Genomic DNA, 21486 nt, shown 5'->3' with positions numbered 1-21486 from the left:
TGCTTAATTAGATCTGAAAATATTCTTTTTCCAAATAAGGTCCATTCACAGGTTCCAGTGATTAGGACGTGGACATATCTTTTGGGGGGAGCCACCGTTCAACCCACTACAGGGTGTATAGTTACTTGGGTTATTACCCGTTGTTTATTCTTTCAGTGTATTTGTTATTCATTTGAAATACAGTAGGGTTCATTTATTTCGGTTTATATTGTTTTAGGTTTTTTCCCATCCTTATTTGTTTATTTATGAATATGTAAAACATTAACGCAGCATCAAGAATCAAATAAGAAGTTAATAGATATAGCATTACGAATTACGGTGACTATTATCAAGGAAATGGACAGGTACTCTGGTAGAGAAGAACGGAATGGGCCATATTCACTTAGATAGGGGGCCAGGCAATACTCATTTGAATAAGTGGCATGTAAGCTGAGATTGAAAGAGTGAGAAGAAGCCAGTCATGTAAAAGTGGAAAAAGAGCTTTCCAGCAGATGGAAAAGCACGTGTAAAGGCCCCGATGTGGGGAAAGAGTCACATGTATGGGAGGAAATGAAAGAAGACCAGGGAGGTGTGTGCATTCTGGGCAAGAAGGAGCACAAAGTTAGTGAGGCTGTAAAGAAAGCAGGGGCTGGAAGATGTAAGCTTGTGTACACTGTGGAAAGAAATTGGAAAGCCAGTGGAAGATAAAAAGCAGTGGCATTTTTAGAAGTATATTTTTAAAGGATGATATTGTTTGCTTTTTTTGGGGGGGGGAGAGGTTTACCTTAAACTTTATTTTTTAAATTTTTTTGTATTTTATTTTATTTTTTTTATACAGCAGGCTCTTATTAGTTTATCTATTTTATACATATTAGTGTATATATGTCAATCCCAATCTCCCAATTTATCCCCCCCTCCCCCCACTTTCCCCCCTTGGTGTCCATATGTTTGTCCTCTAAATTTGTGTCTCTATTTTACTGATTGCTTTGTGGAGCACATTACACAAGAGTAAAAGTAGAGAGACTAGTCACAGGCCTGTTGCAGTACATAATAACTGATGTAGAGACACGAGATAATGTTGGTTCATATAAGAGTTGTAGTAGTGAAAAAGGAGAAAAGTGGATAGATTTGAGATGTGTTTTGGGTTGAACTGACAGGACTAGCTAGTGGATTGAATCTGGGTGGGTAGAGAGAAGAGAGTTTAGGGGTTATTGGAGTCTTTAAGGATTACTTCCATGTTTGTAGCTTTAGCAACTAGGAAAGAAGTTTATTGCAAATGAAGTGGGCAGTAAGAATCAAGATTTCCCTATTGGGCCTATTATGTTTGAAATGCTTATGACATGCAAGTGGAGATGTCAATCAAGTTGATAGTTGAATATACAAGTCTTGAGCTCGGGAGAGGAAAGTGGAATCTCAAACTTCCTATCTAGTCCCTCCAGGCACTACTTCAGTCCATTCTTTCCTATTGCAGGAAGAGATTCCAGATCTCTGGTCCCTATTTGTACCTTTTTAACATGAACAGAATGTCAGGAGTTGGCCAGATACTATTTGAGGCATTGTGGGCAGCTGGGACTAGAGATGGGTCTCCAGGCCCATGTGTGGGTACTCCAGTTCCAATTCAGTCTTTCCAGAGAGCTACAGTTATTTTCCTTCTAAGTCATTTAAATATGCACATTTTACTACTTTTAGTTTAGCTTTATTCTGGACCCTTTCAGAATAAGAGGCCTTGCCATTATTATACTAAAAAGTATTAGGTTCTTTTCTGCCCCATCTGAACCTGACTTATAGTATGAGACCACTATAACTTACTTTGCTACCTAGGAGGGAATTGTGTGTGTGTGTGTGTATGTGTGTGTTTATGTTTGAAATATATACTCTGTGATTGATTTGGTATGTATGTCAGTTTTTATACCAACATCACAGTGTTTTTTTTTTTCCTATGACAACAGCCTTTATTTATTTATTTATTTATTGAAACATCTTTATTGGAGTATAATTGCTTTACAATGGTGTGTTAGTTTCTGCTTTATAACAAAGTGAATCAGTTATACATATACATATGTTCCCATATGTCTTCCCTCTTGCATCTCCCTCCCTCCCACCCTCCCTATCCCACCCCTCTAGGTGGTCACAAAGCACCGAGCTGATCTTCCTGTGCTGTGCGGCTGAGAGAGTGGCATGGACATATATACACTACCAAATGTAAAATAGATAGCTAGTGGGAAGCAGCCGCATAGCACAGTGTTTTAATTGCAGTGTTTTTGCGGAGCCAGAGGAATCAGGCTCCCTGACTTCAGACTATACTACAAAGCTACAGTAATCAAGACAGTATGCTACTGGCACAAAAACAGAAATATAGATCAATGAAACAGGATAGAAAGCCCAGAGATAAACCCACACACATATGGTCACTTTATCTTTGACAAAGGAGGCAAGAATATACAAAGGAGAAAATTCAGCCTCTTCAATAAGTGGTGCCGGGAAAACTGGACAGCTACATGTAAAAGAATAAAATTAGAACACTCCCTGACACCATACACAAAAATAAACTCAAAATGGATTAAAGACCTAAGTGTAAGGCCAGACACTATCAAACTCTTAGAGGAAAACATAGGCAGAACACTCTTATGACATACATCAGAGCAAGATCCTTTTTGACCCAGCTCCTAGAGAAATGGAAATAAAAACAAAAATAAACAAATGGGAGCTTATGAAACTTAAAAGCTTTTGCACAGCAAAGGAAACTATGAACAAGGTGAAAAGACAACCCTCAGAATGGGAGAAAATATTTGACCTAGCAATCCCACTACTGGGCATATACCCTGAGAAAACCATAATTCAAAAAGATACATGCCACAATGTTCATCGAAGCACTATTTACAATAGCCAGGACATGGAAGCAACCTAAATGTCCATTGACAGATGAATGGATAAAGAAGATGTGGCACATACATACAATGGAATATTACTCAGCCATAAAAAGGAACAAAATTGAGTTATTTGTAGTGAGGTGGATGGACCTAGAGTCTGTCATACAGAGTGAAGTAAGTCAGAAAGAGAAAAACAAATACTGTATGCTAATGCACATGTATGGAATCTAAAAAAACGGTACTGATGAACCTACTGGCAGGGCAGGAATACAGACGCAGACGTAGAGGACAGACTTGAGGACACGGTGGGGGAAGGGTAAGCTGGGACAAAGCGAGAGAGTGGCATGGACATATATACACTACCAGTTGTAAAATGGATGGCTAGTGGGAAGCTGCTGCATAGCACAGGGAGATCAACTCGATGCTTTGTGATGACCTAGAGGGGTGGGATAGGGAGGGTGGGAGGGAGGCTCAAGAGGGAGGGCATATGGGGATATATGTATACATATAGCTGATTCACTTTGTTATAAAGCAGAAACTAATACAACATTATAAAGCAATTATACTCCAATAAAGATAAAAATAAATAAATAAAATAAAATAATTACAGTGTTTTTGTATTATGCTCCATACTGAGTAGGGCTAATCTTCCTGAATCATTTTAAAGATGTTTTTATTTTCTCACCTATTTATTCTTACAGATGTATTGTAGAATTAAGATTGTTGACACATTTTAAAGAAGGGATTTTTTTTTTTCCCCATCCTCTTGCTTTTGCCTTGGTTACTTGTAAGTACTTTCTATTCTCCTTAATTCTTTTCCACTGATTTTTTTCCCCATTGTCTTTCTTATTGTGGTTTTTCTTTTTACTTTGTTCCTAAAGAGAGGCTGTCATTTTCCCCTCTCTTTCTTTTTAAGCACCTGTTATATGTAAGCACTGTACTAATTCCTGGGCAGGAGGGGTTACACGGTGAATTAAAATTAAAATAAACAAAGTGAAATAAACAAAGCATATTATGAAATAAAACTGAAATAAAATAATATCAGTTTGTAATTAAAATAGTGTGCCTTGGGGAGGACTAAACAGTTTTACTTTTAAGCATAATATGTCAGCTTTTGGTCAGTTTGTTTATTTTTACATTTTTAAAAGATTTTTTTTCCTTCTTTTTTAAGGGTCATACAGCAATGCTTCATACTGGCTCATGGCATCCCAAAATAAAGGGAGAATTTGTGACTTGCTCAAATGATGCGTGAGTATTGTTGATAATTCATCTAATACATTCATATATTTCAGTATTTTCTTTAACCTTTATATATTGTAGCAATCTTGCCAGTAAAGTAAGAGATAGAATATTAGGAATCCTGATGTTTATATAGTCTTGTTCTGAACTTTACCTTGAATTTAGCTGACAGAATAAAGTTTGCTTAAATAAATATGGAAGCTATAAAAATGAGAGTTGGAAGAAATTCAAGTAGAGTTTATTAGGGAGCACAGTGGATCAGATTGATGCTGTTAAGTGGACTCAAATGACTTTAAACTTTGTTACTTTTTATAGTAAAGGCTGATTTCCATCTGAATCTAATAGCTTATATAAATTTGTTGTTTAAATGATGGTTTTTTGGAAGTAACAACTGAAAAAATTGATTTAATGGTTAGTCAGATTCTTTTTAAAAATAATTAATTAATTAATTTATGTATTTGTCTCTGTTGGGTATTTGTTGTTGCGTGTGTGGTTTCTCTAGTTGCGGCGAGTGGGGCTACTCTTCGTTGCAGTGCACGGTTTTCTCAGTGCGGTGGCTTCTCTTGTTGCGGAGCACAGGCTCTAGGTGCGTGGGCTTCAGTAGTTGTGGCCTGCGGGCTCAGTAGTTGTGGCTCGTGGGCTCTATAGAGCGCAGGCTCAGTAGTTGTAGCACACGGGCTTTGTTGCTCCGTGGCATGTGGGATCTTCCCGGATCAGGGCTCGAACCTGTGTCCCCTGCATTGGCAGGCGGATTCTTAACCACTGCCCACCAGGGAAGTCCCTATTCAGATTCTTTTGCATTATATTTGTTGGCTTAGGATTCAAGAGTATTACAGGGAATATCTGAGCAGCTTTTTCCTGAATTGTTATATTGTATGATTCATTTTTAGTATTTACAGTAGTTCACAAGAATGAGCTATTTGTAATATTACAGAGAAAATTACAATGAAAAATCTTATAAATGAAAATATAAAGATGGTATTATTTAGGTGAAACACATATTTTATTTAATTTAATTATTTATTTTTAATAAATCTTTATTGGAGTATAATTGTTTCACAATACCGTGTTAGTTTCTGTTGCATAACAAAGCAAATCAGCCATATGCATACCCGTGTCCCCATATCCCTTCCCCCTTGATCCTCCCTCCCATCTTCCCTATCCTACCCCTCTAGGTCATTGCAGAGCCCTGAGCTGATCTCCCTGTGCTATGCTGCTGCTTCTCAACAGCCAGCTGTTTCACATTAGGTAGTGTATATATGTCGATGCTACTCTCACTTCGCCCCAGCTTCGCCCCCCCATCCCATGTCATCAAGTCCATTCTCTATGTCTACCTCTTTTTTCCTGCCCTGCAACTAGGTTCATCAGTACCTTTTTTTTTTTTTTTCAGGTTCCATATATATGCGTTAGCATACAGTATTTGTTTTTCTCTTTCTGACTTACTTAACTCTTTATGACAGACTCTAAGTCCATCCACCTCACTACAAATAACTCAATTTCATTTCCTTTTATGGCTGAGTAATATTCCATTGTATATATGTGCCACATCTTCTTCATCCATTCATCTGTCGATGAACACTTAGGTTGCTTCCATGTCCTGGCTACTGTAAAGAGAGCTGCAGTGAACATTGTGGTACATGACTCTTTGAATTATGGTTTTCTCAGGGTATATGCCCAGTAGTGGGATTGCTGGGTCATATGGTAGTTGTATTTTTAGATTTTTAAGGAACCTCCATACTGTTCTCCATAGTGGCTGTATCAATTTACATTCCCACCAACAGTGCAAGAGGGTACCCTTTTCTCCACACCCTCTCCAGCATTTATTGTTTGTAGATTTTTTTGATGATGGCCATTCTGACCGGTGTGAGGTGATACCTCATTGTGGTTTTGACTTGCATTTCTCTAATGATTAGTGATGTTGAGCATCCTTTCATGTGTTTGTTGGCAACCTGTATGTCTTCTATGGAGAAATGTCCATTTAGGTCTTCTGCCCATTTTTGGATTGGGTTGTTTGTTTTTTTGATATTGAGCTGCATGAGTTGCTTGTACATTTTGGAGATTAATCCTTTGTCAGTTGCTTCGTTTGCAAATATTTTCTCCCATTCTGAGAGTTGTCTTTTCGTCTTGTTTATGGTTTCCTTTGCTGTGCAAAAGCTTTTAAGTTTCATAAGCTCCCATTTGTTTATTTTTGTTTTTATTTCCATTTCTCTAGGAGCTGGGTCAAAAAGGATCTTGCTGTGATTTATGTCATAGAGTGTTCTGCCTATGTTTTCCTCTAAGAGTTTGATAGTGTCTGGCTTTACACTTAGGTCTTTAATCCATTTTGAGTTTATTTTTGTGTATGGTGTCAGGGAGTGTTCTAATTTCATACTTTTACATGTACCTGTCCAATTTTCCCAGCACCACTTATTGAAGAGGCTGTCTTTTCTCCACTGTATATGCTTGCCTCCTTTATCAAAGATAAGGTGACCATATGTGCATGGGTTTATCTCTGGGCTTTCTATCCTGTTCCATTGATCTATATTTCTGTTTTTGTGCCAGTACCAAACTGTCTTGATTACTGTAGCTTTGTAATATAGTCTGAAGTCAGGGAGCCTGATTCCTCCAGCTCCATTTTTCGTTCTCAAGATTGCTTTGGCTATTCGGGGTCTTTTGTGTTTCCATACAAATTGTGAAATTTTTTGTTCTAGTTCTGTGAAAAATGCCATTGGTAGTTTGATAGGGATTGCATTGGATCTGTAGATTGCTTTGGGTAGTAGAGTCATTTTCACAATTTTAATTCTTCCAATCCAAGAACATGGTATATCTCTCCATCTTTTGTATCATCTTTCATTTCTTTCATCAGTGTCTTATAGTTTTCTGCAGACAGGTCTTTTGTCTCCTTAGGTAGGTTTATTCCTAGGTATTTTATTCTTTTTTTTTTTTTTAAAGATTGACGTTTCTTTTTTTATTATTTATTTATTTATTTATTTATTATTTATGGCTGTGTTGGGTCTTCGTTTCTGTGCAAGGGCTTTCTCCAGTTGTGGCAAGCGGGGGCCACTCTTCATTGCCGTGCGCGGGCTTCTCATTATCGCGGCCTCTCTTGTTGCGGAGCACAGGCTCCAGACGCGCAGGCTCAGTAGCTGTGGCTCATGGGCCCAGTTGCTCCGCGGCACATGGGATCTTCCCGAACCAGGGCTCGAACCCATGTCCCTTGCATTGGCAGGCAGATTCTCAACCACTGCGCCACCAGGGAAGCCCCTAGGTATTTTATTCTTTTTGTTGCAATGGTAAATTGGAGTGTTTCCTTAATTTCTCTTTCAGATTTTTCATCATTAGTGTATAGGAATGCAAGAAATTTCTGTGCATAAATTTTGTATCCTGCTACTTTACCAAATTCATTGATTAGCTCTAGTAGTTTTCTGGTAGCATCTTTAGGATTCTCTATGTATAGTATCATGTCATCTGCAAACAGTGACAGTTTTACTTCTTTTCCGATTTGGATTCCTTTTATTTCTTTTTCTTCTCTGATTGCTGTGGCTAAAACTTCCAAAACTATGTTGAATAATAGTGGTGAGAGTGGGCAACCTTGTCTTGTTCCTGATCCTAGTGGAAAAGGTTTCTGTTTTTCACCATTGAGAACAATGTTGGCTGTGGGTTTGTCATATATGGCCTTTATTATGTTGAGGTGAGTTCCCTCTATGCCTACTTTCTGGAGACTTTTTTTCATAAATGGGTGTTGAATTTTGTCAAAAGCTTTTTCTGCATCTGTTGAGATGATCATATGGTTTTTCTCCTTCAATTTGTTAATATGGTATATCACGTTGATTGATTTGCATATATTGAAGAATCCTTGCATTCCTGGGATAAACCCCACTTGATCATGGTGTATGATCCTTTTAATGTGCTGTTGGATTCTGTTTGCTAGTATTTTGTTGGGGATTTTTGCATCTGTGTTCATCAGTGATATTGGCCTTGAGTTTTCTTTTTTTGTGACATCTTTGTCTGGTTTGGGTATCAGGGTGGTGGTGGCCTCGTTGAATGAGTTTGGGAGTGTTCCTCTCTCTGCTGTATTTTGGAAGAGTTTGAGAAGGATAGGTGTTAGCTCTTCTGTAAATGTTTGATAGAAGTCGCCTGTGTAGCCATGTGGTCCTGGGGTTTTGTTTGTTGGAAGATTTTTAATCATACTTTCAATTTCAGTGCTTGTGATTGGTCTGTTTATATTTTCTGTTTCTTCCTGTTTCAGTCTCAGAAGGTTGTGCTTTTCTAAGAATTTGTCCATTTCTTCCAGGTTGTCCATTTTATTGGAATATAGTTGCTTGTAGTAATGTCTCATGATCCTTTGTATTTCTGCAGTGTCAATTGTTACTTCTCCTTTTTTTATTTCTAATTCTGTTGATTTGAGTCTTCTCCCTTTTTTTCTTGATGAGTCTGGCTAATGGTTTATCAATTTTGTTTATCTTCTCAAAGAACCAGCTTTTAGTTTTATTGATCTTTGCTATCGTTTCCTTCATTTCTTTTTCATTTATTCCTGATCTGACCTTTATGATTTCTTTCCTTCTGCTGACTTTGGGGTTTTTTGTTTTTGTTCTTCTTTCTCTAATTGCTTTAGCTGTAAGGTTAGGTTGTTTATTTGAGATGTTTCTTGTTTCTTGAGATAGGATTGTATTGCTATAAACTTCCCTCTTAGAACTGCATCCTATAGGTGTTGGGTTGTCGTGTTTTCGTTGTCATTTGTTTCTAGGTATTTTTTGATTTCCTCTTTGATTTCTTCTGTGATCTCTTGGTTATTTAGTAGCGTATTGTTTTACCTCCATGTGTTTGTATTTTTTACGGTTTTTTTCCTGTAATTGATATCTAGTCTCATAGCTTTGTGGTCGGAAAAGATACTTGATACCATTTCAGTTTCCTTATATGTACCAAGGGTTGATTTGTGACCCAAAATATGATGTATCCTGGGGAACATTGGTACAATTTGTGTCAGAGAATGCTTTGCCTATGTTCTGTTCTAGGAGTTTTATCATGTCTTGCTTATATTTAAGTCTTTAAGCCATTTTGAGTTTATTTTTGTGTTTGGTGTAAGGGAATGTTCTAACTTCATTGATTTACATGTGGCTGTCCAGCTTTCTCAATACCACTTGCAGAAGAGACTGTGTTTTCTTCATTGTATATTCTTGCCTCCTTTGTCGAAGATTAGTTGACCGTAGGTGTGTAGATTTATTTCTGGGCTCTCTAATCTGTTCCATTGATCTATATGTCTGTTTTTGTGCCAATTCCATGATGTAGCTTTATAGTATTGTCTGAAGTCTGGGAGGGTTATGCCTCCAGGTTTGTTCTTTTTCCTCAGTATTGCTTTGTATGCCTGCTGTTTAAAGCCATTAAATTTTGAAAATGTTTTGTTATGCACCAGTTGTTAACTGATAGAGATGATATTATTGCTTCATGTTATGTGGAATCATGGTTATATAGAAGAATGTCTTTGTTCTTAGAAGATACCAGCTAGTGAATTTAGATGTGAAGTATCATGAGATGTGCAACTTACTTTTAAATGGTATAACAAAAATAAAAAGTGCATTTGTGTATATTTTTGTGCATGTGTGTTTTGTGTATATTTTTGTGCATGTGTGTATGAATATATGTATGGAAAGAGAGAGACTGAGAATATAGATGTGACAAAATGAATGTTAGGGTATGTGGTGTTTATTGGAAAAGGTATATGGGTGTTTATTGTTCTATTCTTTTAACTTTTTTGTAGCTTTGAACCTTTTCCAAATACAAAGTTGGGACGATCTTCTTAATACTGGCTTATGTGGAAGTCATCCATTGCACCCCCAATCTAAAAGTTGAATATGAGATGGATAAAAAGGGTAGTGGGGATTATAGTTCATTGTACTCCACTTAAGTTTTTTTTGGACATTTTTTCCAGTGTGTTTTAATTTTCTGCATATCAGTGCTGATTAAACTGTGAGAACCTAGTGATCAGGGATTGTAGCAGGATTTCCTAAGCTTGTTCCCAGTAATGCTAGTACCTGTAGGGTGTCCATAGAGAAAGGGTTCCTTTGTCTTTCCCTTGGAGAGTTATAGTGCCAAGGACGAAGTACAGTAGAGATCCTGAGATATATATTAACGAAAGAAAACAGCATTTTCCAGGCTTCCCTGGCGGCGCAGTGGTTAAGAATCTGCCTGCCAATGCAAGAGACACGGGTTTGAGCCCTGGCCCGGGAAGATCCCACATGCCGTGGAGCAACTAAGCCTGTGTGCCACAACTACTGAGCCTGAGCTCTAGAGCCCGCAAGCCACAACTACGAAAGCCCGCGTGCCTAGAACCTGTGCTCTGCAACAAGGGAAGCCACTGCAATGAGTAGCCCGCACACCACAAGGAAGAGTAGCCCCCACTCGCCCCAACTAGAGAAAATGCATGTGCAACAACGAAGACCCCACACAGCCACAAATAAATAAATTTATTAAAAAAAAAAAACTCAAAAAGCTGTAATATAGGCCTACACGTGCGAAGACTTTCTGAGGAATGTTATACCATGGTGTAATAATGTATAAATTATGAAAATGTTAAATTATATTCAAAACATCAGAAATAAAAGGAAGCTAATATATTTTTTAAGTTTCCCCCAAAAATATTTAAAGAGAAAAAAAGAACCTTTGAGCTATAGAAAAGTTTAATTTTCTGAGATCCATTTATGTAAATCATCATTCCTTGGAGAATTTTATAATTATATTTACATATGTTATTGATTATTAAAGTCAAGTCAAATATGCCTAGCAGCCTTCCAGCAAAAGCCTGTAAGACTCAGTGGTAAATTAGCAGCTCAAGGTCATGATGAGTGGTGGAGTACCCAAGTTCCTCTTGGTCTGCAAAGTGCATGCTCTTTCTATTATGCCATGCCAAAATTCGCCAAGAATTTTAATTGGTATAGTGCATCTTTATAAGCTGCAACGAAATAAAAAAAGATTTATAATTTACTGAATCCCACCATGAAAAGCATTTACTGGTGGCAACCTTCATTTCCCAAAGTATATTCCTGGGAACACTAGGCACAGAGTGTAACTGATGTTGTTGGCTGTAGGAGAGAGAGGGAGTTGTATCACTATGGCTGGAAAATGCTGTTTTTGGTTTTTTATATATATACATTTATTTATTTTTGGCTGTGTTGGGTCTTTGTTGCTGCACGTGGGCTTTCTCTAGTTGTGGTGAGCAGGGGCTACTCTTTGTTGCAGTGTGCAGGCTTCTCATTGTCGTGGCTTCTCTTGTTGTGGAGCACGGGCTCTAGGCACACAGGCTTCAGTAGTTGTGGTGCACGGGCTTAGTTGTTCTGCAGCATGTGGGATCTTCCTGGACCAGGGCTCGAATCTGTGTCCCCTTCATTGGCAGGCAGATTCTTTTTTTTTCTTTTTAATGAAAGGTTTCTCTTTTAAATTTATTTATTTATTTATTTATTTATGGCTGTGTTGGGTCTTCGTTTCTGTGCGAGGGCTTTCTCTAGCTGTGGCGAGCGGGGGCCACTCTTCATCGCGGTGCGCGGGCCTCTCACTATCACGGCGTCTCTTGTTGCGGAGCACAGGCTCCAGACGCGCAGGCTCAGTAATTGTGGCTCACGGGCCCAGTTTGCTCTGTGGCATGTGGGATCTTCCCAGACCAGGGCTTGAACCCGTGTCCCCTGCATTGGCAGGCAGATTCTCAACCGCTGCGCCACCAGGGAAGCCCGCAGGCAGATTCTTAACCACTGCGCCACCAGGGAAGTCCCAAGTTTTATTTTTTAAACAACATTAATTTTTGCCATCTCTGGCAGCTAGGAGACTTTTTCTTGCTTACTTTCTGATTCTGGGCAGAGTTTTATACTGTCCATGCTGCCACTTAAATAATGGTTCTTTTTTGGGTGATCCCGTTATAGAAACAGAAAGTGTCCTGTTTTCAGATTTTAACTAAAGTTATTGTGGTGATCATTTTGCAGTACATACAGATATTGAATCATTGTGTTGTACACTTGAAACTAATATAATGTTATATGTCAGTTATACCTCAATTAAAAAAGAAAATATACTGTTTAGATCTTGTTTTTACACTATCTGACATTGCTTTTATCTAACTTATTTCTTTGATCCTTTTATCTAACTCTAATTATTCTAATTATACCAGCATTTGTAAAATTAACAGCTTTTATTTTTTTTTCACTGTGTGGGTAATTAAAAATATGTCTATATATTTTAAAGCATTTGTTATAGAAATTTTACATGAAACAATAACTTCTTTGAACGATTAATGGGATTTAGGGTTTAGCTGTCAGTAGAACCTAAATGCTGAAAATGTTCCTATTCAAACTTTCTGATTATGGTGAAATATGCTTATAATAAAAGACATAATTTACTCAGACACTTTTTAAAGCTCTTTTTCTTCATGAGTTCTGAGAGTAATGAGAATCTATTCTGAAATTACTGCTGTAATTGAGATGTGCACATTTTGGTGTTAGTTTGATTTAGCTTCTATTGACAAGCTTTTTCTGTAGGCTTGAATGGAAAAAATGTAAATCTTTTAATTTTATCATAAATTCATTTGGTTCATATAAATTCATTCCTCTCAAAATAGTTTCCTTTTACTCAGCTCTATTTTATTTCTATATATATTGAGAAAACACACAGTAGGTAAAAAGTCTGTAAGATTTTAAAATAATAATAATAGCTCACTGCAGATCTACCAGGACAAATTCTTTAAAAGGTTAGGTTTAGAACTTACAATTAGGGTTTATGATTGTGGTTGGGCTGTAAATATCACCATTCACCATTTTATGTGGATTAATTTGTTACACAGACTGTGGTTGGATTTTTGTTTTTTGTTTGTAATCAATTGTATTTTAAACGGAAAATGTCAGTGTTCTCAGTTCCTATCTTGAAACATAATACAATGAAACACAAAATCCTGGAAATGTATCTTAATTGGACAATGAAATTAACAGTTGTTGAGAACCATGCAGTATTTGGAGCTCTAGAACTAGTTTTCTGTTAGGAATTGGTAAGAGCATAAAATAGGGCATTAGTTAATCAGTTATTTTGAAGTGACTTGAAAACAACTCACCAAAAACAGTCTCGATATTTATTAAGTATATTTTGATCTTGTGGTGATTGAACGTAATTGGATGCTGGTCTGAAGGAGTCAGCACTAGACGCAGAGGAGAAGTTTCACGCATGATTTTACAGATGAATTATATATTACTCTGTTAACTGGTGACATGGTTTGGCTCACTAAAAAACCCGATAATGTAATTTTTCAAAAAACTATAGCACAATATTTTAGTGTTATTAATAAACAGATGCAGAACTAAATAACCTTTTATATTCTTTTTTTAAAGCTCAGATATAATGTCATTTATATTTTGTAACTCAAAATAAGCTAATAAAATATTACTGGGGGAGTTAAGCTTACTCAACAGTCAGGAGTTATTTATAATTAAGCATTTTAATTTTACGTACATTTTAATTTTTAAGCTCCTATTAATGCTTGAAAAGCCTTTGTTTGATTTATAGTTTTCCTAGCACTTTCAAGTTACTTATATAATATTTTTTGTCATATGTTTACAGTATAAAACTTCACCCTATGTCTCTAGGAATTATACAAAAATTTAATGTCACATTATCCTTGATTTAAGTTTTATGTAATCTTTATACAAAATATTGCTCATGTGCACTGTATTGCCATACGTAAGAAGGGTAAGGTGTTCATACCTTTAAAAATGTTGGCAGAAAGTTTGATAAAGTCCACGTTTATGTTTTACTTTATTTGCACACTTTTCACAGTTGTTAATCAGTAGCTTGTTGCTAAGGGAACATCAGTGCTGAACAATAATTTCTATGTGGGGATTATAAATGGTGAGGGATGCTTTTTAGTATTTTCTTTACCTTGAAATCCATAAGAAAAACATTGTTAATTTCATCAGTACATCTCTAAGTGTTACATCAGTTCAATTTTTTAAATATTTGTTTATTTATTCACTTATATGTTTATTTTTAAAGGGAATATGGATGTTTCCAAATGTTGAAGAGTATACTTGTTTACTGGCATCCCTAGGTTAACTGAGGATTTGATACAAGGTGGTTTGAATTTCTTCTGGGGATTTCTAGCTCGGGCAAGGTAGTGTCAGTACAACTGGTCCACTCCATGCGTGACTGAATGGATCTGTATGTATGACTAATGTACCAGTATTCTTACGGTATGTGGTGGCCCTCTTGGCCATTTATGGAGTAGTTGTTTATGAAGAATATTGTTCCTGTGAAAACTGATGAATTGAATTTAGTTGCAGGAATGGGAATAAAAGATGTTTCCGTAGCTTGCATTTTTGCTCTTCTTGAAACTCATAATTCAAATTAAAATGTTTCTTTGTTTGACTCTCTGACTTTTTCTGAAAGTCTTGGCTACAAGCGATTTTTCCTTTTTATATTATCCTTTCCATTTCTTTCCTAAGCTTCTGTGACTACATGGCAAATGTAGATGTATACTGTTTCTGAATCCCTTGTTTTCTCTTGTGTTATATAAGCCTGTTGAATCCATTCCCAACTTTGAAAAAATTGTCACCTCATCTTTTTAGTTTCATATTGACAGAGTTGATGAAGTTAGGATGGCATGTTATCAGGCACTTTGCTACGAGGTGTGAATAATGAGTTGCCTTTTTCTGTTGCTTCTTTTTAAGTCTTCTAAGTTTATATGACTTGTAAAACTATTTCTGTCTTATAAACTATCCTTTCTTGTGATGGTACTTCTAAAATTTGTCTTGATGAAAATGTTAAATTTGTTACTGCTTTTTAAAAAAGGCTCCAAGTGAAAATAGTTTATTCTTCTCTTGGTAACACTTTTCTGTTATTATAATAGTAATAAAATCAAGTAGAGTATAAAGTAGAAATATCTCATAAATTGTTAATTACAAGCTTCCCTTTGATACATGTTTCCTTAATGGGCTGTGTTCTATTAATTTGAATAAAACAAATGATATTGTTGGAAACTTGTACTAACTTATCTATAAATAGAGCTAGCACAGACTTGTTTAACAACACTTCACGCGGTCATTACATTCTTGCAATAACAGTCTGTGTTTTCATGGAGGAAATAAGGCTCACTGATGACATTTTTTCCAACAAAAATTTGGTTACATAGCTTTATCTCTGCATAGAATAACTGAAGAGGTAAAGCAGCTTCTGGTTTATATCACATAACTATGTTGTAGTTAGCATTCTTTATCTTTCCAAGGTGGTTTTACTTATATGCCCCAAATAGGCTGAAGATTATGATTCTTGTTCATAACGCATTACATAATTTATTTTTTCACAGAAAAATATATCCTTTGCAAACACAACTTTCAGCATTCTTAATTCCATTCTGCTCTTGTAAAATCATTTTGTCTATCAACCAGCAAATATTTATTGACAACCCACTGTGTGCTCAGGCTCACCTAAACTTTGTGGGTAAATAAAGCAGTTCCTGCTCTTGTAGAATTTAAAATACAGTGAGGAGATAGACATTTGAAAATACTTATGAATAGTTAAGTAAGTAATTATGCATGTAAAATGCTCTGAAGGAACAATATATGAGGAAGACCTAAAGCATACTGGAGAAAAAGCTTTTATGAGGTTGTGATGTTTAAACTGAGATGTGAAAGATGAATGGTCATTGAAAAGAGGGGGATGCCATCCCAGACAGAGGAAACATCATATTAAATGCCTGTTATAGGAACTGAGAGAAATCCAACGTCACTAAAGCACAGCGAGCAAGATGGAGAGCAGCATGAGATGAATTTGCTTAAGTAGGTGGGGACCAAATCATGCAGGGCCTTACAGATCATGTTGAACACATTTGGATTTTATTCCAAGGGCAACTACAAGAGGTTAAAGGATTTTAAGCAGGGGAGTGACAGTCAGATTTACATTAAAATGAATTACCCTAACATCTCTATGGAATAAATTGGATGGGTGAAGGTCAGGGCAGTTGTAACCATATTCTAAGAATTTTATAATGAGTGGCTTTCATTCTGTTAGGTCAGTGATTCTTTTTTATGCTTTTAGGGTTTTCATACATGAAACATACTCCCATCAGTAACACTGCTCATCATTTGTAGTGAATCTAATCTCCATCCATATGCTACCCACGCCTCAGGTGAGAATCACTGAGCTTGTCCAGCTCTTACCTGATAGGAAAACTGATGTTGAGAGAAGTGACTTAGACAAGGTCACATAGATAGTTAGCCAATGGTAGAGCAAGTACTTCAATCCACAGTTGAGAAAATCTTCCAGAGCCCTTTTCACATAATTTCTCTTAGATTTAGGAGACTAGCATCATCAATTAGAATGTATTTACTATGCACTGTGGATTGGCTATTGGACAACAAAATATATGTAGCAAATTCTCTAATATGAAGATACAGTATAGGAGATATAATGATGAATGAAACAGTGGTTTGCAACAGCAGTTTCATAGTGTGATCCAGGGACCTTTGGAGGTCTCTGAGATCTTTTTGCTGCTCTTCAAGGTCAGAACTATTTTCATAAAAATGGTAAGGCATAATTTGGCTTTATTCACTGGGTTGACATTTGCACTGATGACACCAAAGCAGTGGTGGGTAAAACCCCTGGTATCTTGGCCTTAATCAAGGCAGTGGTACCAAACTGCATGAGTATTCATTGTATTTACTGCCACACATTTATAATTTTTAAAAAAATGCCAGTTTTCCATAAGGATGTCCTTGATGAAGCAGTAAAAATCATTAGTTTTATGAAATCTTAACACTTGAGTACATGTCTTTACTGTTCTCTATGCCAAAATGGGAATGGCATATAAAGCACTTCTGCTGCATACCAAAACGTGATTGTTTGAAGGAAAAGCACTTGCATGATTGAGTTGTGAGCCAGCTTTCTTTTTCATGGAACATCATTTTTACTTGTAAGAACTGTCAACAGACAAATTATGGTTATTCAGACTGGATATTTGGCAGACATTTTATTTAAAAAAATGAACAAAGTCGCTATTATTTTAATGAAAACAACTGACAGATTTGTGTCCAATGTTGAAATTTGAGTTTTCAGGTAAAATATAGAACTTTGGAAATTTAAAAATATTTCTTTGAGCTTGACAGCTTCTTAGTACTTAAATGGTTTTTGTTTTGTTTTGTTTTGTTTTTGATGAAATCAGTTATATTAATGAGTATGGTTTTTGGGGTTTATTTTTACAATTGTTTAATGAAATATATCAACATTTTGAAGATTTGCATAGCCCAGCGACCAATATTTTTTAAGTGACCAGTGCATGATGTTACAGAAAGGATCTCTGCAAAGTTTAAGATAGACCTATAGATTTTAATGTAAGAGTGTGTAAAGTGTATTGACTTAGTTTCAGATTCCACATTGCAGCTAACTTTTAAGAAACTACCACTGGTTGAATTTTGGTGCAGTATTGAAGAATATCCACAACTATCTGAAAAGGCTATTAAAATACTCCTTTCCCCACTGCATACCTGTGTGATGGATTTCCCTTCATGTAGTTTAACAAGAACAGCATATTGTAACAGATTGAATACAGAAGTACTTAGTACTCTCCTGTACTAAAGTCACACTTCAAAGTGATTTGCAAAAATGTAGAATAGTGCTACATTTCTTACTATTTTTGTTTGTTTCCTTTGGAAAATAAGTTATATTTTCATGTGACATTTTTGTTTATATATATATTTTCATAAAAACATGCTGACATATGAGTTTGTTAATATTCTCTCTTTTTTTTTTTTTTGGCTGCACGGCTTGCGGGATCTCAGTTCAGTGACCAGGGATTGAACCCGGGCCAAGGCAGTGAAAGCCCGGAATCCTAACCACTAGGCCACCAGGGAACTCCCTGAGTTTGTTGATAGTCTTAATTGAGTCAATAGATAATTTAAAACTTTGTGCTGTTGTGGTAAACATCTATAGGTAGGACACATATAAAGAAAAGCTCCTTGGGGTGTGTGGACATTTTAATGTCTGTTAATGCAATTTTATTAAATTGCCATCCATACCAGCTTTTAAAGGATTTCTTTGTCATAACACTTAGTTTAATTCTACTTGTGGAATGCAGTTAAAAGTTCTGTATTTACTATATTTTTAAAAAATATGTAACTCAGCATTTTTGGCAGCTCATATTGAGCTTCTCCAATTAGTACAGTCTATCTTAGTATATTAACATTGGCAGAGAAAGCTATGTGTATCTTCAAAGCTCAGTGTTTTTTCACGTCACCCAGAGAATTTACAAAATATATATTTGTGCAATTTCGTAGGCTTGTTGCAAGTTTTAAATGTGGTGATATACGGAAAGCATAGTTCTTGGCACATAGTTGGTGCTCAATACAAGCTTACTTCCATTCTGGGTTTTTTATTTTCTTCAACCAAATGTGTTTAAAATATACAAGGCCAAGTTTGCCATTACTGTAATGCAAAGCTTGGACCATAAATTAATTCAACATCTGTCATCTACTACCTGTGAGAGCTTGGGCAACATACTTGCCCTTCCAGGACCAATGTCTTTACCTGTAAAATAAAAGTCTTAGGCTGCATTAATTTAATTCTGCCCTTTCAATAAGCACCCGTTATCTATGTGAAGAACAATTCTAAAGCTAAACTACAGAGAAGTAAGCCAATACTAAATAGGCTTTGAGTAGGAAAGAGGAGTGAAAGCAGTGGGTAGTGTAAAAATAGTTACCAACATGACTGTCCACTGTGGGAATGCACGAAGAAGAGGCAAAAAGGGAGTCATACAGAAATGAAACAGAAGATATCTTTTGCATTGGAGGATCTTTTCTCCACAGGCCAGAGCTAAGAAATGTTCTTCAGTTAAGCTCAGCAAATATTTATTTTATATCTATTGTTGTGGGTCAGGAGCTGCATTAGGCACTATGCTTTGAGCTGAATGCACAGAGATGAATACAACATGGTCCTTACTCTCCAGGGTGCTTCCCAGGCTCCCAGGATCGTTGGGCACCCATAACACTATGATTTGCAGCAAGGACATGGGAGTGGCTCATTCTGGATTGTTTCTTCAGAGGTACATGAAGCCCTGTTTGCTAGGAGACATGGATCCTATAATGGAAGAACATAGTTTTCCTCCAGTTACTTTTCAGCTTGGGCCTTAGTTCAGACTCACCTGGGAAAGAGAAAGTTTTTTCCAGAGAGGATGGTTCTTGAGTCTTCAATAAGTTGTAGTATCAATCACTGGATCATTTCCTATTTCAAAATAACCCCAACCTCTGCTTTTATGAAAACTACTTCAAACCAACAGAGTAGACCCCAAGAGTTGGTGTTTCTTTATATGTGTTAAGGGCCAGGGGCTTTATATACTCTGTCTCACTTAATCCTCACAGCACTGGCTCGAAGAAGGAAGTTACTCACTAGGTCACACATCTGTTTAGAGGTGGAGTTAGGGATTGGACCTCATGCCTGGGTCCATTATACCACATTCCCTCGCTAGCTTTAGTTATCTTAAGCCCACGATCATCTGTATCCTGTTTACTATATCTTCCTTCAGAGTAGATGGTTGCATGGTAAAGCTGATCCTGGGGTGGTGCAGTGTGTTCCAGACTCCATTGTGAGACCCCTTTTGGGTCGTGACCAGCATTTTTTACAAAATAAAATCAAGTAGAAATTGTTATACTGTGTCACGGTTAGTACTCTTTTGTTTCAGTTGTAGGTGTTGGAGGGTGAGTGGGTGTGTGAATGTGTGGGTCTTAGCATAAGGTATTTCCTGCTATGGGAAAGTCACTCCCCGTTTCAGTATAGGACATGATCACAACTTCACCATTGTGTCTTTTCTCCAGGTTTTGAAAATATTCCACATTCCTTTTAGTTACAAGGCAGTAAAATGTAGTTCTCAGCTTGGACCCTGGAGCCAGAATATGCAGGTTTGAATCCAGACTCTGCCATTTACAGTGACTCTTGGCAAGTTATTTCGTGTCTCCGTGCCTCTGCTTTGTCTTCTGTAAAATGGGGTTGTGTGAGCATTAAATGAATTTATATACCTAAAGTGCTTAGGATAGTGTTCATCTCATGGTAGCACTCCGTAAGTTATCTGTTGTTATTACTGTTGTTATTGTTAGTGTTGTTGAAAGGTTTATATCTCTCTCAGAGGGATTATGGACATATTGACTTAACAACAGCTTTCCACAGCAGACAGTTGATTCATATGGTTAATTAATTTATTGCAAACTTTTCTTATGCTACAAGAATGCTAACTTTGCCACTGTTTTAGTACAATTCTCCCTTTGTTTATACACTTGGATTGTTTTTATTTGGCCAACACCACCAAAGACGGCTACTAAGTCATGTACCTGTTTAAGAGTTATTGTGGAAAATAGTGAGCATGACTGTACCAGATCTGGGCCTGTGAAGAACTGGCTGTCTTTATTGGCTGATTTAATCCTGGTCATAGTCCAGCATTGCTGGCTCATAAAATCTATGTTTATGCCTTGGCCCACTATGTTATAGAGGACTAAATAAGTACTGTACTTAGGCCCATCTGCCTCAAGCTCTGTGGCAGATTTGGAGTAAGATGTTTGGTGATCAGGGAAAGCTTCACAAAGGAAATAATGTTTGAGTTGAGGGTTGAATATTTTGAGTTGAAGTCTTCTAGGAAAGTAGTTAAAGGAAAATAATTCCAGGCACCAGTAAGATTTCATACCAAACTCTGAAGCCCAGAAGTCTTAAAATGGTCACAGAAAGGAAGAATAAGCAGAAGCAGTGAACAGAAGAAACTCTAGGCTGCTGTCTTCTAGGTTATCAATTACAGATTTTTATAAAAACTTACTGGAAAAAAATAACCAAAGGTTAAATATGTGTTATAGAATTATTTGTATTATTTCAAATTATATTTTTTATATAACCAACCTTACAGTGAACACGGCATTTTATTATGATGATCATTGATAGAATATTCTTTTGTTTATAGAATTGTGTTGTGTGCTTTACCTCTTTTCTTCTTAGCTTCCATTAGCAGGTACCACCTAATGGCAGCCGGTAGAATTGCAGGCAATAAATGCATTGGAAAAATTCATGACTTAGCAGGAAAAGCCCAACCCAGTTCACGGAATAGTTAGTACATACAATGTAGTGATATGAGTTAATCTTTTTTCATAGATCCCTGGGGTGAGCATGTTGTAGAGGATGGGAGCCAACTGCCAATATCTTTATATCCAAATTAGTGTTATATTAGGAAGTGTATATTGTTGAGGGATTACACAGGATTTAATATTTTTATTTTCTTTTTGAAATGGAATTATATATTAGAAATGAAATCATTGAGATTTTGTTTTTAGACGCAACGTGAATAACTTCCAAAATAAAAGGTCAGTTAACTTAAATTGACTCGAAATATATGATCAGCCAGCATGAAAAGAAGTTAGCTATTGTT

The 21486-nt window shown here is 36.5% G+C and overlaps 1 protein-coding gene and 1 long non-coding RNA gene across 3 annotated transcripts in view; both read left to right on the top strand.

The window, feature by feature from the left end:
- The window catches only part of LOC309656913, a 542283-nt gene that overhangs the window by 118974 nt on the left and 401823 nt on the right, over positions 1 to 21486 (top strand). The gene's annotated exons all lie outside the window — the stretch shown is intronic.
- Positions 1 to 21486, top strand: part of WDR70 (WD repeat domain 70) — a 302933-nt gene that overhangs the window by 116004 nt on the left and 165443 nt on the right. For both annotated transcript variants that reach the window (XM_082453730.1, XM_082453729.1), the window contains exon 9: positions 4021 to 4097. In XM_082453730.1, the coding sequence (XP_082309856.1) occupies positions 4021 to 4097 (77 nt within the window). The remainder of the gene's footprint in view (positions 1 to 4020; positions 4098 to 21486) is intronic.

The sequence above is a fragment of the Balaenoptera physalus genome (assembly GCF_965194825.1).
Source record: "Balaenoptera physalus genome assembly, chromosome: 3".
Classification (NCBI taxonomy): domain Eukaryota; kingdom Metazoa; phylum Chordata; class Mammalia; order Artiodactyla; family Balaenopteridae; genus Balaenoptera; species Balaenoptera physalus.
Note: the sequence above shows the minus strand (reverse complement) of the source record. Positions and strands in the feature narration are given on the sequence as shown.